The sequence below is a fragment of the Lonchura striata genome, chromosome 1 (genome assembly GCF_050655825.1).
Source record: "Lonchura striata isolate lonStrDom1 chromosome 1, ASM5065582v1, whole genome shotgun sequence".
Lineage (NCBI taxonomy): Eukaryota > Metazoa > Chordata > Aves > Passeriformes > Estrildidae > Lonchura > Lonchura striata.
This window is the reverse complement of record NC_140703.1, coordinates 38,362,934-38,381,725: the sequence shown is the minus strand read 5'-3', so window position 1 is coordinate 38,381,725 and position 18,792 is coordinate 38,362,934. Positions and strand designations below refer to the sequence as shown.

Sequence of the window (18,792 nt, the reverse complement as noted above, 5' to 3'; positions counted from 1 at the left end):
TTTTCTGTTGCATTCTCAAAGGTGTGAGAGAAAATGTATTGGTTTTGTCAAAGGACGTGACTTGTGAGGCACCTTCCCCCTGCAAATTGAGAGAAAAATCAATCTGGGAATAGAAACCTCCGGACCAATATTTAGGTACAAAGCTACAGCCATCAAAATTACCTCGCTGACCCAAACTGCATTTTGCTATATCCCCCTAGTCCTGTGCTGTTGCACCACAGCAAGGACTTATAACACTAGTGTAGAATCACATAAAAGTTGATAAAGACCTGTAAAACCTTTGAGTCCAGACATAGAATGCCTCGGCCCTGCCTCCCTCCCCTACATGTTAAATGTAGTTGTGTAAAAAAAAATCCTCAACATATTAAAACCTCAGTATAATCTTCACTGATTTTCTTGCTACCTTTTGTGCCTTGTCAGTGCATGCACACTCAAGGATCACTAGTCCAGAAACATTTCCCTCTGACAGAGTTGGAAATTGAAGCTGCACACAAGCTGTTCTGAATCTGAGCAAAAGGCTGGGCTCAGACCACAGCAGACCCTTCTACCTGGGATGTCACCGGGAATCTTGGAAAAAAACCTTTCCCATGTCCTCAACCGTAGGCAAAAGCACAGTGGCTTGGAAAAAAGGAAGGGAAACTCGCAAAGGGGAATGACCCAACACTGGGAAGAGCAGAGGTGAGGGAGGGATGAAGAACTAAGCCATAGGCCATGCTTCCTTCTGGGAGCCATGGATGAAGGAGCAGCCTCCTGAGATGCCTGCAGGGAGCCAAGCACTGCTGCCCTGAGCAGACTCCCTAAGGACACCCAAACCTCTGCTGCAGAACTGTGACATTCCAGGCTGACCCACCACTTCCCACAACTCCTGTGCAAACCTACCCCTGTATTCCTCTTTGCAAAATAAACGTTTGCAAGAAGTTTGGCATGATCAAAGAGACGCCATCCTACGAGCACAAACACCAGGAGGCAGAAAGCACTGGCCTTTCAGTCACACGTGGCTGGCAGAGCTCGGGGTGTGCGGCTCTTCCCTGCCCGCACGTCGGGACATGTGGTTTGCTCTGTTTGAAAAAGAAAGGTAACACCAACTCACCTTCCCTCGTTAGCCAGGGAAGCACAGAGCTGAAGTTGCCAGCTGAACTGCTCCAGTGTTCCCTTTTCACTGACATTGCATTAGGACTTTATTTTGCAACAATTTAAATACTCAGTCACATACCCTGTGGTCCTTCGCCACCAAGAATCACTTCCAGGCTAATGGCTGCAAACTGACGGAGAGTCTGCTTGGATTAGATATAAGAAAAAAGGTTTTTACAAGGAGGGTGGTGAGGCACTGGCACAGGTTGCCCAGAGAAGCTGTGGATGTCCCATCCCTGGAAACATTTAAGGCCAGGCTGGATGGGGCTCTGAGCAACCTGGTCTAGTGGAAAGTGTCCCTGCCCATGGCAGGGAGCTTTGGAACTGGATGTCCTTTAAAAGGTCTCTTCCAACCCAAACTATTGTATGGCTTCATTTTACTTACAACTCCAAAGAACTTATTAACAACGTGGCCAAAAAAGTAACTTTTTAACGCAGCAACTGTTTATTATTGGGAAGAACATTAGGACTTTATTTTTTTTTATCTTACATATATTCAATTTGAATAAAAATAATTTAAAAATTTTAAATTTTTCTTTATATTACATGAAAATAACTTGAAACAACTGTGAATTCTGGAAGCAAGAAACATAGACAAAACTGTTATTTAGCTGCTGAGATGTAATTCTTGGATTTCCAAAAAAACCCCCTCAAATAGAGAAACAATCACAATTGTCATTCCAGTGGAGAAACTTAATCCATCTATAAAACATCTTTAAGTCTGAGAATGGTATATCATTACACTAGAAAATATTCATAATATAGCGTATGAGTTCTAATATACCACGTAAAATATATAACTTCTGAGACTTTACAAGGTCAAATACTTTAGACCATATTCCAGTGGAAAAACACTACAAATCTCTTACAATCCTTTTAAAGTTCTTGTTCAATTAACTTTTATTTCCTTTTGAGGAATTCTAATATAATTCCAAGCAACAAAATATTGCATACAAACTAGCTTGCAGAAGTTTATTCACACTAAATTGGACAACCACTGTTTAAAAGGATGAAGCACCTTTAGTAACAGTGACAAAACATCACTGTTAGTGTAGCTGATGAAGAAGCAGATTTTGTGCACAAATTGGTGAAATTTTCATTCCAATAAATTCGATAAAAATGACTGTATATTCAGTATTAAGAAATGCAGCTAACTGGAATTAAAATATCCTTATGGCTGGAGTAGGGTTACAGTGTTACAAGACAGAGTCTACTAATTAGTCCAGTTCATATTATCTGATAAAGACTTCCAATAAAACACTGATTTCTTCCTTTTTTTTTTTTTTTTTTTTTTTCTTTTAAAATACATGCTACCTACTGCAATTTCCCTGGCTTATTTTGCTTCTTTTCAGTTTTTTCAGTTGAATGTGAATATAGTTCATCTTCTCATTAACTTCTAGGGTAATGAACACCATTCAGCACTAGCTGAATAGTTTATAATTTTAAAAAGGAAAAAAAAAAACCAATTAGCATGTCAAGGTCTGACTTTGGAACACAAATCTGCAGAAATATGTACAGTAAAAATGAGATGGACTTTGTGTAGGTAGTCATTTGCACTGAGTACCATATCAAATTTAATGTAACTGTGCCAGTCAAGGGGTCTGATGGCCCAATGGAAAAACACTCTTCACCAATTACAAGGAACAAAGACTATTCATATGATTGTCAAAACTGTTCTTTGCAACAGCCTCACCTCAGGGGTCAATTCTCTTCCAAAGAAATGCTTGAAACGCTGGCTGGTGTTGCAGCCCAACAAACAAACCAATGCCATCTAAGGCAACAATGTCAAACCTTTTCAAAAATAAACATTTTGCTTCGGTATATTTTAGCTGGGGAGGGGGGAGGTGGGGGTGTGTTTTGCTTTGTTTTGTTTTGTTCTTGGCTTTTTAATTTTTGTAACTGTCTGCTGTTTCCAGCACCATCTCAGAGGCTGGAACGTTTCACTCCTTCCTCTGCCAGTTGTGTCCTTTTCCACGTGGCAGATGCTGCCCGCCACACCCGCCGCTCCGCGCCGGTACTGCCTTCTTGTTTTCCTTGCCTGTTACCTGTCTCATCAGCAGAATTTACAGCCCTGGAATGTGATTTCTGAATCAATATGCATTTTCTTTTCCTAAAGAATGCCTTATTTTTCAACCACAGCTGTGTAAAAATATCCTAATTTCATCTAATGAGGGGGTGGTGGCTCTTTTGAGACATATCAGTGACACAATTTAGAAAACCAGGGAGGCATTTTCACCAAACTGCAATATTTTTAAAATGGGGCAAAATTTTGGACCTAAACTGTGCCAATTATCTTGGTTTCTAAATTAATTATTACTTTTAGTTTTACCAAGAAATATTCTAGTGGTATGAACTATGGATTTTTTGAAATTATGAAGCATATTTATGTTTTACTTCTCTAAATATATTACTCATTTATTCAATTAATCCAGGATTCTACCATACTGTCAACCAACTATAGTAGTCCAGAAATGTTTTCTGCTTATGGAAGGGGCTTAATCACTAAACCACACCTCCCTGCAAAGCTTCAGTATTTCTGATTGGTAAAAAGCTTTTCTCATTGAAGTAATACTGAAGTGGAGCCCTAGTCCTCCTCCATATATACGACTGTCAAGTAAATTAACTTTTCAGGACAAAATGCTGATCACATTCAATGATGAGCCACGCTGTCATGCTCAAGACAGCTCCAGTGGTAGCTCTGGTGGCACAACTGTGTATCTTGGGTCAAGCTTAGGTGTGAAATCCTTGAAGTTCTTAGATGCTTCAGTACCAAACACATCTAAAGCTTTTCTGTTCATGTGAGCAAACCTGAAAAAGAAAAGACAAGAAAGCATGAATGCATGACTCACTTATGAAAAAATAAAATTATTTAATGTTATGAAAGTTTACCAAAATCTCTGACATATAGGCTTCAACCTGCACTGTTCAGTTATTGAAAGTTTTTCACCTCAGGCAATAAAGATTTTTTTTTTAAATTGCATTTGAAAAATGTGGCTAATACTGTTTGTGTAAGTGTACTTCAAAAATGCAACTTATGAAAAAGGGGAAGAGTCCCTTTCTACTTTTAATTCCACAAAAAAAAGATCAAACCAAAATACTACTGTTACTGATACTATTGTTCTCTCTCACTCCAGCAGGGCAAACTGTGGCCCCGCCTGCCCAAGTCTGGATGCCAATTTTATGGGTGTTACAACCTATTTCCATTTGGTTGCTCTTTACAACTATAGAATAAGAAGTGTATGAAATGTCAAAAGAAACTGCCTTTATGGAGAGAGTGTCAAAATTACTATTAGAGAGATTTGCTTCAGATAAAATAAATGAGCAGAACAGAATTTCTATTCCTTCCTCTCCTTCAATTAAGGCAAGCTTAGGATTAGGACAAAATGAAAAAATGCAGCCAAAATTGGACATCTGCACTGACATCATTCCCTGTATCATGTTTGTATGGCCTCAGAGGTTGCCTGAGGACTGTCTCCAGGCATCCCAAGGAAAGCTTCCCACTAAATCTTGCAATGTATTCAATCATCTTGTGTGTACTGTGCCACAGGGAGCATAGGTTCAACTCCAGGGACTGGCCTCTGATTTCACTTCTATTTTTACACCCTGGAGAGCTCGTTGTCACGAGAAACATTACCTTTTATAACCCCATTCATAAACTGATCAAGATTTGTATGCCTTGTTCCTGCCACACACTGCACCAGTGTAACAATGTACATTTCACTAAACTGTATTTTAGTCAGTTACAGCAGGATCTATTTTTAAAAGAAAGTTTTTTAGATTCCTGCAGCAAATAGAAAAAACATCCAGTATGATATTACAGTCTATATTTATGATTATGATCAGTGAAAATTTTTATTAGCTTTCCAAGAAACAAAACATCCTTTCCCAACTGAAACATTTATTAAAAAGTACTGAAACTTTCAAGTGTTCTTAGGAGATATTCTGACATTTCTAGTAACACTTTTAAACCCATAGTAAAACCATGTTGTCAATCACTGTACATATTAAGTGATTTCTTCAACACGTATAGTTGTTTACTGGATTCTTCATGTTCCAATGGAATTTGAAAGCATCCCACCCTCCAAGTGAACTAAAAAGGCTTCAAGCAAAACACTCATCTGCTAAATAATCTTCACTAGAGTTGTCTGCTCCTGCCATTACACTAAACGCAGCAAGTCACTTCTGCAGCAAAGAACTGGAAGAATACTGGAAACTGAAAAGCAAAGTAAATCCACAGGAAATTAGCCCTCATGTACTTCTAGTGCTCTGCTGCTGGCAGTGAGTGACACAGAAAGCCAAGTGTGATCAATGACAGCTTTAGACAAGCCAGAACACACCCCTGAGTACATACCTGCCCTTCGTTAGTCGTAAAAGAAATTTCCAGTATGAAGGTCTCAGGTTCTGAACTTCCATGACAGCCTGCAAGGAGAGGATTCTGTCAGAGCCAGCTGACAGTGTCAGGCAAAAGCTTCAGCTGCTAAATTAGGTTGCCAAAATCAGCAAAAGGATTGTTATGGAACTTATTTTTACTGCTCTCTGCTAAATTCAATGCTCTGTATGACCACCACCAGCACAGACTGATATTCCCAGGAGAAAATATTTTACCAATGGTGACAATTAACTTATATCTCATTGCAGAGAAAGCAACAATCATTGTTCCTACATATATGACTTTGGACTGGTGGATGCCAAATTTACCTCCCACTTAATCCCCTATCTATTCTGCATTTTGTGATCCACCATTTCTTGTAGTCATATTTATATTTCATGTTACATTATCTTAAATAATGTCATATATCCAAAATTCATGTTATATATTCAAAATTCATGTCTTCTCCATTACTTTTCTGGGTCACTTAGAAATACAGAGAATAACAAACATCTCAGTGTAGATCCTTTTTTCTAATTTCTCCTTCCTTCTTCCTGCTAAGCCTAGCAATTTGCTTCTAGTCTTAGATTCATTTTCCAATTAGTTATTAAGTAATCAACAAACCCTTCTTTTCTCACATGAACTTTTTGTCTGTTAATCTCACATGACTGTCCCTGACAGGAGTATTTTATCAATTCACTTTGATACTAGATTTAGAGATATTCCCAAGTACATGGGAACAATGAGAAGTGTCTCTTAAACGTCCTGCTAAACACAAGACTGCAGAAGATTGCTTTAGGGTCATTTTATATTCTCTTTATTGGGGGACACAAAAAATATACATAGTTATGGAGGTCCAGAGAATATGCAATTCATACAGGGACATTTCAGCACAAGGTCTAGAAATGGTGAGATGTAGAAAATGGTAGAGCTATTTGGGTAGCACTGAAAAGCTGATTTTGTAGCTAATGCAGACAATTAAAGGACTGAGGGTAAAGGCATGTAGCTAACTTGAGAAGTGCAAAAGATGGTACCCACAGCTTGTGTCAAATGTAACCCTTTAGGGTTTTAACTATTTTTTGCAGATTTTTTCCAATTAGGCAATATTAATTTAAGTCAGTGGAAACTTTCAGATGATTTAAAAAAACATAAGATATTGTATTATACCGTTTTCCTCCTTGAAAAATTGTCCTTTCAAATGCTCACAAAAGTTCATACATTAATGTTCATATTCTGGGTGAGTGCATTTTAAGAATTCAATGCTTTGTATAATGTATTCAGCTATAAGCACAGGAGAAACTGAGTTCTAGAAATGGCCTTCCCACAATGACACTCAAAACCAGGATGCAGGAGCCCCAGGATGCAGGAGCAAGATGCTGTGAATCACTACATCTCACCCTCACCATCTTTTCTAAAGAACTAACTCCCTGTGCTCCTCTTTTCATTCAACATTTAATTTAAAGACCTTCATGTTCTGTTAGAGATCACACTTACTGCCTGAAAGCATATCGATGTAGAAATGGCATAGATGATGCTGTCTGCATGAGGAAAATAGGGAACCTTCCCTGCTTCAATGCCTTTGAAATATATAGTCTATAAAAACAAACAAAAAATGTTGAATGTAACAAAATCCAAGTATCTTTTTACTTTTTTATTTTACATAAAAAAAGTCAACTTTATATTTTTTATATGCCCACAAATGTGATGTTGATTAAAATAGATTATAAAAGCTGCACAACATCAATCTAATAAGAGGCTATTAATGCACAGAACAGGCATGCATTAATAGTTTGGGTGTTACAGAACCTAAAGGTAAAAAGGGGAAAGTTTGCTCTGTTACATTCTTCATTTTATAAACGAAAAAGGACAATGCAATAAATATTCCAACAAAGTGAATATTCACTGTTCTTAAACAGCTTGAAATCACATACTTTACTTTCTGAGAAAACACGTACAGTTTATTTTCCTGAGCACAGCCTGACCTTGCAAAGCAGCACACGCCTCTTTGGTCAGTTACCCTTGGCTTGCGTAAGATGATAAAAGTAGTAAAAAAAAAAAAAAAAAGAAAAGAAAAGGAAAGAAAGAACACACAGCACTTTTCTTATTTCACCATAGCCAAGATGTGTCAAAGTCCAGAGAAAACCATCAGCAATACAAGATAATACTGATTTTTTACAACTGGAGTTCTAAAAGTCATTATGGGTAACTCAGATTTGCCTTTATATGACCAATATGTGAACTGCCTTCAGAGCTTGGTCTGGGATAACTAGGATGAGGAACAGAGAGTATCTTCCTTTTTTATGTCTCATTTTATGTATAACAAAGAAGTTATTTTCTTTAAAATGAATTATGCTCTGGTAATGGAGGTGGATAAATATCACTAGAGAAAAAGGCCTTCAAGTTCTGTAGGAGAAATATGTGATTCAGGTATGATGCATAGTGAGAGAATCTTATCAACTCATTCCAGTGATGTTGGGGAATTAACCATGACTAAGTCTCAATTTTCTGGAAAAATCACATTAAGAAATCAAATGCTGGTTAGAAAAGTATAATCAATATACCCAAACTCTATAACTATTTTTTTTTTTCCTGGGCTCCTAATTTTAAATGTTCAGAGAAATAATTCAAGCTTGAAGAAAAGTAATTAGAACAAAGTTCATTCCAAAGCTGGGAATTCAATCAGCTGTAGGACACTGACAAACAACTTCAGCTATAGACTAAAAACCTAAGCTATTTTGAGTTATCTTAGACTTTTGAATGCCAAAATTAGGAAACAAAGGCAGGAAGTTAAGCTGTAGCTTTTGGCAATAAATCTGCAATTAAGGACTAGGTCTGATTTATGTTTCTGGCAGAACAGACATTCTTGGAACTTTCTGATTTAAGAAATCTGCAAAAACTACAAAGCAAAGGGTTGTGAGGAGATTAAAAAAAATCGTGGAGAATATACATGAAGATAAAGGACATTTAAAATTAATCAAAGAAAAGAAAGTAAGAAAGAAATGAGACCATATGGCAACATTGCCTCTTGGCACACAAGCATTGAAACACCATCACCATACACCTTTGTATTTTACTGGAATTGCTTAACAAAACCCCTGATGTTTTCTTTTCTTCTGCCTTTTAAAAATAGATTAAATGAAGACCTCTTTTAGGACAGTAATAACTTACCTCTACTAATTTAGACACCAGATACATAGAGATAGTTGTACTTTTGTAAAACATCATAGAAATTCCTGCTAGACACCCTGTAACAATTAGAAAAGCATTGTTAAAATTGTGATTTGCATTGTTAAGGTCACTGCTGTGTGTCAGCCCAACAAACACTGCACAGGACTATTTATTTCAACTGCTACAGACAGCATAGTTCAGTGATGTTCTTTTGCTGCCCATCCAAATATGGTTTGTATCACAAAAAACAGAAAGTATCAGAAAAGCTGAAACAAATCTGTACTTCAGTGCTCAGGAGCACACTATCAAATTTCTCTGTTTTTTGTGGGATGAGAGATCTCTGTGGTTCCAACATGTGACAGATGCACATGAGGGAAGGGCCTCACCACCACACAAATTTCATGGTAAAAGCATCTTTCTTTGGACCCAGTAGAGGTCAATGTGTATTCTGCCACATACGAAGAGCGAGTATTTTCATCTTGGCTGCAAATTAAAGGATAAGTTTATATTTATGCACACAGTAATCTAGTGTCCTTAGAGCTGAACATAAACTCAATATTTGACTAAATTTGCCTTACAGTTTTAATTGCAACTCTTTCTTTGACACTACTTGAAACATCACTGTCACTTTGACACAACCTTGATGTACACAGGAATAGGAACAAAGTCCTATTTTCATCACAGAAGTCTGAAAATGGAATGGGAGGACAGACAAGAGGAATACTTGCAGAGTCTCAACACACACAACACGAATTTTCCATGGACTCACCAGCTACAAGTGCATGAAGCTCATCATCTAGGTTTCGGACCCAGCGCAGGAAACAACTTGTGCCCTGGAGGTGAACAGAATGCAGGCTTAGCCCTACTTATTTCTTGTAACACACAGACTGGAGGTATTCCTTATAATCTAGTAATATAGCACACAGTATGGTTTAAGAGTGTAGTGTTATAATCCCCGTAATCACAGAATCATGAAATGGTTTGAGTTGGAAGGGACATTAAAGATCATCTCATTCTATCTCCCCTGCCATGGGCAGGGACACCTTCCACTAGACCAGGTTGCTCAGAGCCCTATCCAGCCTGGCCTTGAACACTTCCAGGGATAATGCTTTCTTCTACTTGGTTAATTTTGTTACAATAGAAAGCAATTTAATTGATAAGTGAGCAGGCAAACTTTCCCATTGTAAGAGTCTTGTAAGAGAAATGTAAAATCACACAGTAATTTCTTAAGCTGTAGAAACTTTCATTACTGAGAGACATAATATCCAATTAGGTAATCTTTACCACATCAAGACACATTAAATTACATCAACAAAAAGCAAGAAATCAACACAACTAAAGAACAAGCTTTTTAAAAGCGCTTGTGATACTAAAGTCCAGGGAGTTAGACATAGGACCCATAACAATTCAGTGTCTTAAATTTACAAATTACTGCTGCCATTTCTTTCAAAATTGGAAAGCAGATTAATCTAATTTGAATTCCAATCTAATACTAAAGTTATTATTGAATTCATGTCATCTTCATTTGCTGTACCTGTCTAGACTTTTTCCCATTATAAAAGTTTTTTCAACTACATACAAAGCCTCCAAAGATTTTTTTCATGCATCCAATAAATTCTGGAACTAGGAAAACACATGGATCCAATAATGTAGAACTGCATATCCCTTGGATCCAAAATGCATCAAACATTTGATTTTTTTTTTTTGCCATGGTCCAATTTTTTTGAGTGACTAGAATCTTTGCTGCCCTACATGCCTATTTAGACTGGAAGAAAAATATAATGCAACCCCAATTTGTGTAAGTTATGAAATGGAGAATCATTTAGCTGGAAAGGACATTTAAGATCAAGTCCAACTGTTAACCTAGCATCCACCAAGCTCACCAGTAAACTACATCGCAAATGCCACGTCCACACACCTTTTGAACACTTCCAGAGACAGCAATTCTACCACTTCCCTGGACATCCCGCTGCAGCACCTGAAAGCCTTTAAGTGAGGGAAGATTTCCTGCTATCCAGTCTAAACCTCCCCTGGGCAACTTGAGGCCAATTCTTTTTGTCCTGCCCCTTGCTACTTGGGAGAAGAGACTGACCTACACCTGGCTGTGCCCTCCTTACAGGCACTTGTAGAGAGTGATAAGGTCACCCCGAGCTTCCTTTTTTCCAGGGTAAACACCCCCAATTCCCTCAGCCACCCCTCATCAGTCTTGTGCTCCAGACCCTTCCCCAGCTCCACTGCCCTTCTCTGGACATGCTCCAGCCCCTCAATGTCCTTCTTGTAGTGAGGGGGACAGACCTGAACACAGCACTCGAGGTATGACCTCACCAGTGCTGAGTACAGACTTATAAAATAGCAAATAAAGGTCAGAATAGGTCACCCTTATAAAATGAGTATCCACATGGCTGAATTGCACCTCTCAACTGAAGCTTTTAAACACAACAAAATCATTTTAGCTTTCACAGTTTAAATGCTTTCTTCTTGGAAAACTTTTCTTCTTAAAGTTTAAGCAAAAATTTAATTTTCAAGCAAACTCTGAACAGCTCATTTGCACTTTGCTATCATAAATTTTAGACTCTGTAACCTATAAATTATTGTCCCTCAATTTAATTACCAATCAAGTGAAGTGCTGTTTTGCTTATGTGTAAGACCTCCTTTTTTACTTCTCAGTAAATAATATTTACCCCGAATAATACAGCATGATCTTGAATTTGCAAAGCAAATAAAGTGGCACTTGAAAAATGCCATGTGATTAAGAATACAAAAGATACTTCAGCACTGCACTGTGCAATATATTCTGCATTAGGGCAGGTGCTTTGCCACATTCTCTTTTGGCATAAATAAACATAATTTGATTAATTCCAACAATGCTGTATGAATGAATGCATATCAGTTCACAATCTGTCATCTTACAATGGGGTAGAAGGGATACTTTCCAAGCAGTAAGTGCAATGTCTCCTCAGCTACACACTGTGTGTTCTGCAGTCTCCTGCTATTTAGTGTCAATTAAGAATTCCAGATATGTGACCCAACAAAATCTGCACATGGCTTCTCTCTGGCAACACAGACACTACTGCAGTCACTACTTGTGCCTGCATGAAAATGCCTTTATGTACCAGCCAATCCCTCTGAAATCTGAATTTACTTTCTCTAAAGTACTCTCTATCTCCTGATCCTGAAAATAAGCTGCAAAATCCATCAGGTTTATTTAGAAATTGCAGAAAAAATGCACAGAATGTAAAAATAGCTTCCTGCTTACAATTTGATTACTGCAATAGTGTAAAATTTGTCAGCAACATGCTGTAACAAGCAGTACCAGTACTACTAAGCAGCTTGACTTTTTAGCTCTTTGTGATACTCTGAAAAGTGAAATAAAAACCAGAGCATTTGTCATTTCTGTATGCTATAAACTTACTTTGTATATACTGACAAAAGATCCCAGAAAAGCTCCAAGCTGGAAATTTTCCTTGTTGTAGAAGAGGGAAAGTAGCCGTGATGGTTGTGTAAGCAGATGCCGGAAGGTGGAAGGAATCCGAAGGCAACACTGGATCAGGTAACCAATGCTAAACATCCTAATGAAGCCCTAGAGAAAAGAAATAGAGATTTTGTGGTAAGAAACCACAAATTCTGAAAAAGGAAAAGCAACAGCTTCTACAGGTTTTATTTTTGATATCAAATAGTTTAAAACCCACTCTGAAGGTAATATGTAAAATGAATAAACGTATCCTATCCCCACCTTCTAACTCAAGAATTCTCTTTTTCCCAGTTACCCTATGAAATAGCAAAGGCAGTAAAATCACAGACAATTGACTCTTCTTTAATGTCTATGAATTTCTGAAAGATCTCAAAAGAGAGTCTTCCATTCTACTCCAAAATTCTGTCCTTTGAAATAATCCTGATGACTTCATTTCTAGCTCACCGACCAGCTTTTAACCACAAATGGGTTTATGAGGAAAGCAATGCGGTGGGAAAAAAAGAACAGTTCTGTACTCAAATGTCTGGAAAAAACAGTCAGGAGGAAAAAGTTGACCCAAAATAAATTTCAGAAAGTGTGAGAATTAGAAGTTAACCCTGGTGGCTTGGCACATGCTCATGGACTTATCCTCAGCCAAACATGAGGTTACAGGATGCCTTTAGCAAGGAAAAGGGAGAAACTGGAAGGGACTTCATGTGCAGAGCTCATGAGAAGAGATAAAATTGGATCCAAAGAATTTACGTACTATCCCACCTTGGATAGGGAGCTGTTTTTTCTTTAACTTGACACAAAACCACATTCACTTTTTTTCCCAAATTATTCTACCCACTTTCTTCTAACTTCCTCCAATGCTTCCTACCATTATTCTAACCCTAGGGTGAACCTTTTTTAATAATTTGGAATAAATTTTACCCAGTTTTTGTTTGGAAGATTATTTATGTGAAAACTATTTCTGCACTCACCTACAAATAAGGCAGGCACCTTATTCAATTACAAGGACACAGTTCCAGTGACAAGGAAATCTGGCAGAGGGTTTGACTGAGCAACCTTTCAGACTCAGAAACTCAAACCATTTTTGCCTCCTAAAGAACTTTATAATGCATCATAAAGCTCATAAAATTTTACTGTGGTTAAACATCCAGTAATAAACTCTTCCTGAACAATTACTCTTCCTGCTACTCAAGAAGTGGTTAACGAGAATCAAGTGGAAGAAAAGAAGTCATCCAATGATACAACAGCATTTTTCTGATTGAAAAAATTCCACTCCTTCATGCCATTATAAAAAAAAGAAGAAAAGAGTCCTAAATCCAGCAGTGATGAACAAAGACCAAAACAAGAAACAACAGAATGGTGTGTTTGAAGTTTTTACAAAGCAAAGATGACTTCAATGGGGTGAGAAAACATCTAAATTACAACCGGAAACACTCAAAACACATCCCTGATTTTATTCCTATTAATAGCCAAATTAGAAGGGCTGAACCACAGGACTGAGTTTTAGTGTTGATTTGCATTAAATACCAAGTATTGTGCAAAGTCTCTCCATTTACCTCATTACTTCAACCAGGTGAAGTCATATCACACTTACAGGAGTTTTTCCACAGTCACAGGAAGCATTATATCCTATAACCCATGTACAGTATTCTAACTTTCATCTTACATAAAAAGAACTCCAGGAAGAATGGATGTACTACACAGCAGAGCATATGCAGGACACTGTAATAAACACAACTGAGCAAAGAAAACTCTGCTAAGAGCCATTTCTCCACAGAGACTTTAAGCTGGAGCTCAGATTAGCCAGAAGTAGTAGCACAGTGCAATGAGATATCTCCAGAATTTGTTGAATAAACTTTTCTTTCTGTTTTTGAGAAACAAATTTCTTAATAATACATTCAAGATATTTGCTAGAACTCAAATTCAGAAAAGCACATGTGCACATAAACAGAGTTCAGAAACATTACCAAAAACTCAGTCAACCTGTTGCAATATATTAGGAATTAGTTAAGATGGTTAAAATAAATTAATTAAGATATTTTATATTTATTCTGGGTATATAGTAGCCCACATTCCTTCAGGAGACAGAACTTTTGAGACTACAATCGTAATAAAATAATATCAGAGAAGTCATGGATACCCCATTCCTGGAACTGCTCAAGGTCAGGTCGGATGAGGCTCTGAGTAACCTGCTCTAGTGGAAGGTGCCCCTGCCCATGGCAGGGGGCTGGAATGAGATGGTCCTTAAGGTCCCTTCCAAGTCAAATCATTGTATGATCCTACAACCTTCTTTGAGGTTACTGGTGACCCTAGTCACCAGTAAATTTGGAGAGTTATCTGGTCCTGTCGCAGCACCAGCAGAAGAAACAGACAACTGGACTTCTACTGCTGCCTAATGGCTCCTCACTGTAAACAAGTGGAATCCTGAAGAGGAAGAATATTGCTCCACTGCTTCTGTCACGGCTCTTTTCCGACATTTACAAGAACAAAGCATTTCAAGTATTTAAAGTCTGAAGGGAAGTCAATGAACTCAGGTGGTATGGCACTACTGAATTGTTACATAAAAGCCATGATGCTGTCAATGAGTTCATGTTCATTTAAATGTGAAGCAGGAGAAGAAGAGCATGCAAATGGCAGTTAAAGCACAGATGTATTAACGAGAAGAAAAGCTGCTCAAGGGTAAGGGAAAACAGCACTGAGGGGAAGTTTTGGCAATAAGCAGCTCATCATATCGTTATCAGATTTGAAAGCTCCATTACAGAAAAGGAATTGTAAAAACATGCTCAAATCATGTCAGCTGACAGTTGTTACTGATCAACTGCAGGAACAGTCATAGAACTGAACTTTGAGAATTTTGGATCCTTAAAAATATAAATAAATAAAAATAATTTTTTTTTCACTCATGTTCTAATTTAACAGGACAAAAAGGAAATTAGAGGATCTGACTGCCACTTCAGCAGTATCTTCCTCACTAGATTATTGTAGTCAAGAATAATATACACTACAATACTACAGAGGACATGTCCAAGAATACAGTATATTTCAAATAAACAACTGCCTTCTCTAAAGAGAAAACAGCCTTATAAAAATTTCTTTTTAAAATTTACTTTTTTTCAGGCCAATTCTTTACTCAGCTTTATTATCAGTTAGGTTTTTTCCTCCCCTTATTTCATTTAAGGATATATAAAACAAAACAAAATGATCCTGAATAAATAAGTGAAAAGGATGCGTATTCCTGAATATCCACCTTCCTTCCCTCCCCATCCTCAGGTTCCTTTAACATTTTAAAAAGTTATTTCTGAAAGTAATACACATTAAAAGCATCTGAAGATACTTAAATACATTTTTTGCTGCTCCATATATAAAAACAGGTCAACTGTTAAGGGACTGGGATCTTCTGGAGCCTTACCAACTCCCGAAACAGGCATAGCAGGTGGTACCACCTGCGCCAACCCAATGCCAGCCAACACAAATTTCTGCCCAGTAATTCTCTGAAAAAAAATTGCACTGATCACATTAATAATGGAGGATAAATTATACCACCAGAGATAAACAGCTCTTCCTGGGCGTAGCAACTGTGACCAATCTCTCATTACCCCGAGCTCTTAAAATAAACGCCTGGAGGAGTGCAGCCAGTGCCCAGCAGCGACGTTCCAGAGCTGTGCAGCTGCACGGGAACCACGGCTGCCTGCCACAGCAGCACATTCCAGGTGCTTTATTTAGGGGGGAGTCACAAGTGGGCTCAGCCGTGAAGTGCATCACATAGCTAAACAAGTTCCTTGCTTGCTAGGCCGTTTTTTCCCACACATTTTATGTTACTCATTCACTACAGCTAATCTGAAAGACACGAGAACTTTAACCCTACCACCACCCTGTCCTAAATTGAGAAAATCTGTTTTCTGGCTTGTCACATTTTCAATAGAAGAAGAATGAGTAACAGGCTCATTTCTCACTTCCTAAGCATATGCTTTTCCTGATTACAGACTTTTACCCCTCTTTGCCAGAGTTTGTCAATCCAACTTTTTCTGCACTTACTTTAATACAGTATGAGATGCAATTATCTCCATAGTGTTTACAGCATCTATGCCTTGGGCCATGTTTGCACCTGCAAAAAGCATAATGAAACACGTATTAACTCGTAGCTGTTTTCAGCATCAGCAACAGGAGACTTCATAAATTTTTCTTGCCTAAAAATACATAAAGTGCTATTTGCCCAACACTCATTCTCCCCATTACCCACTGAAGGGAACTGTGAACTTTTATGATGCCATAAAAGGACAATAAAAACTAACAATACTTTAGTTGTACCCCAAGAAAAAAGTGTCTGCACACTTACTTGGATCCAACCTCTTGCCATGTTACACATAAAATGCTAAATTAAAGAACAAATTTTCTGCTGTGGTGAACAAGCAGAAGCGATGTGACCTCTCCTGGTTTGTCTCTGCTCCATGGCTCTGGAAGGATATTTGAACAAGCATCTGTTACCTGTGTCCTTTCATCTTTCACACCACTGTAAGGGTCACTGAAGGGCAATGCAGATCATACAAATGCACACCCTGTGAGACTTCTCTCAATTGCAAGCCTCTCACTTTTGGGCTATTTCTTCTGCAGTGTAGATTTTTATGCAGCTCTTCCTTTGGACTGAGAATTTGACCTTGAGCATTTAAAACAGACTGGCTTGGGCTGGTGGGATGTGTGGATTGTACAGTTTCTAGCCCTGTATTATGTAGAATTAAAGTAAGTCATATCATACTGGGTCTGTACGTTATATTTTGCTATATCCAAGTATTTTAGATTTAATGTAAAATAAATTACAAAATTTATAAACTATGTCAAATATCTTGGAAGTTTTGAATCATGTACTATAAAGTCTAATGGTCATAAATCATCTGTGAGGTCAGTTTATGTAGCAAAATTGTAATGAGAATGTGCTCAGGTTACAGGCATTTAGACTCAATTATATTGAAAAGAACCATATGGAAGAGAAACCAGTGGGAGCATAAAAACTCCATATTGAAAGTTTGCTGAATGTGTGAGTTGGGAGTTTCAAAACCTTAAATAAAAGTTCTCCATCTTCAAACCTTGCATTTAACCAGAAACAGAAGAGCAATGAACTATCTCTAGCAAACTGAATAGCAGGTATTTAAGACAAAACAGGCATAAGCAATTCAGGTAAAAGCATTTGATTATGGCTGGAGGTGTCTTTTCCTTGTAGGTCTTTTGCTGTCTAATACAGTCATGTCTGAAAAGCCACTGATGACTTCCCTCATATTTTTCAACTCAAACCCACAGCAAATCATAGGAAGTCACCATGTAATGGGGATCACTTCATCATTGCTCATCATCTGAGCAAATAAAACAAGCCACTACACTTGAGTACACAATGGACTTTGAAAACTGTCACCTGCATGACAGCAGGCAGAGATTTGGTCATAAAACTGCTCTTGAAGAGATTGGTGGAAGTGAAGATTCCTAGGTGTCACATGAACACAGCCCTAACCCATTTTTCACTCCATCTTCCCTGTAAATGAATGACTCCTCATGGTATCCAACATGCCTGAAGCAGAGGAATCAATCATAGCAGAAGTATGTCATCTGATCACATAAGACTGAAAAGCTCACTGCTCTCACTTCTTTAAGCTCATATAAAAGACAGTGAATTGGATCCTGTAGACAGGGGGACATCCACCTTGCCTAACTTCAGATGTCTAGATCTGACCTCGTGTAAAACAGTTTTAGACTCACTCTTTGCTTTGCAATTTCCCATCTCCAGACAGCAGAGGAGCCCACGTGCCATCAATCCTCCTTTTAGGTGGTTCTCTTTTATGCATTACAGGGATGTAGGTCCCCCAGAATATGTTATGATCACTTGTGGTAACATAAGTAAGGTCTGCTGCTGTGCAATTTTTTTCTTAATAGTACCATTAATTCCAGCAGAACTATGCCATGAACTGGTTTTGCTGAAAACTGCAGAAAAAGCAACCACTATCCTGCACTCATCATGGACTGAATTTGCTCTCCCTTGTTAGACAGCTGCATGTTGCAAGGTCTCGACATACAGGTCTTCAAGTTTTCTTTTGCTAGACTTCATCATCTGCCACTATTAACTACGTAGCAAAATGAAATAGAAAAACACTGAAATGAAAAGCACAGGTATTACAAAACATTGTCAAATACAGCATAACAGACATTAAAGTGCTCTATATAACAATGATTCTTTTTTTGTTGTTTTTCTTTTGGGTTTTTTTCACTCACACTTTGTCCATGAGCTTTTTTGTTAGTGCCAGTATGTTCATTGGCTGTGATACTTTTTCACTATGCTTGATTTTTCTATCTGTTTTTGAAAATGCTGCTTCAGGTGAAAAAGAATGGGTGGGGATTTCTTCCTTCCCTACAATGAACCTGAAAGAAAAAAGCAAAACAGAACAAAGCAATTACATAAGTAACTCAAAGAAATACATGAAGTCCTGTATAAGCCTCTAAGATTGAAGTTACTCCCAGGCCTGTAAAAACTCATCTTATACAGCTACCAAACCTCATATGTCTTTAGAGAAGATCACTCCATTGACATGTATTTAAAGATATACTTCAGCTAGAGGATACAATTGATGCTGGGTATTTTTTAAGACTAAAAAAAACATTAATAGGGAAGTCCACCCCT

At 37.8% G+C, this 18,792-nt stretch overlaps 1 protein-coding gene across 3 annotated transcripts in view; it reads right to left on the bottom strand.

The window, feature by feature from the left end:
• Nucleotides 1–1,575: 1,575 nt before the first annotated feature.
• TMEM135 (transmembrane protein 135) overlaps nucleotides 1,576–18,792 on the bottom strand; it is a 158,201-nt gene continuing 140,984 nt past the window's right edge. For all 3 annotated transcript variants that reach the window (XM_085574659.1, XM_021545028.4, XM_085574660.1), the window contains 8 exons: nucleotides 18,387–18,533; nucleotides 16,167–16,236; nucleotides 12,081–12,248; nucleotides 9,438–9,501; nucleotides 8,669–8,745; nucleotides 6,995–7,093; nucleotides 5,483–5,550; nucleotides 1,576–3,939 (listed from right to left, as the gene is read on the bottom strand). In XM_085574659.1, the coding sequence (XP_085430785.1) occupies nucleotides 3,807–3,939; nucleotides 5,483–5,550; nucleotides 6,995–7,093; nucleotides 8,669–8,745; nucleotides 9,438–9,501; nucleotides 12,081–12,248; nucleotides 16,167–16,236; nucleotides 18,387–18,533 (826 nt within the window). In that variant the 3' untranslated portion in view covers nucleotides 1,576–3,806. The remainder of the gene's footprint in view (nucleotides 3,940–5,482; nucleotides 5,551–6,994; nucleotides 7,094–8,668; nucleotides 8,746–9,437; nucleotides 9,502–12,080; nucleotides 12,249–16,166; nucleotides 16,237–18,386; nucleotides 18,534–18,792) is intronic.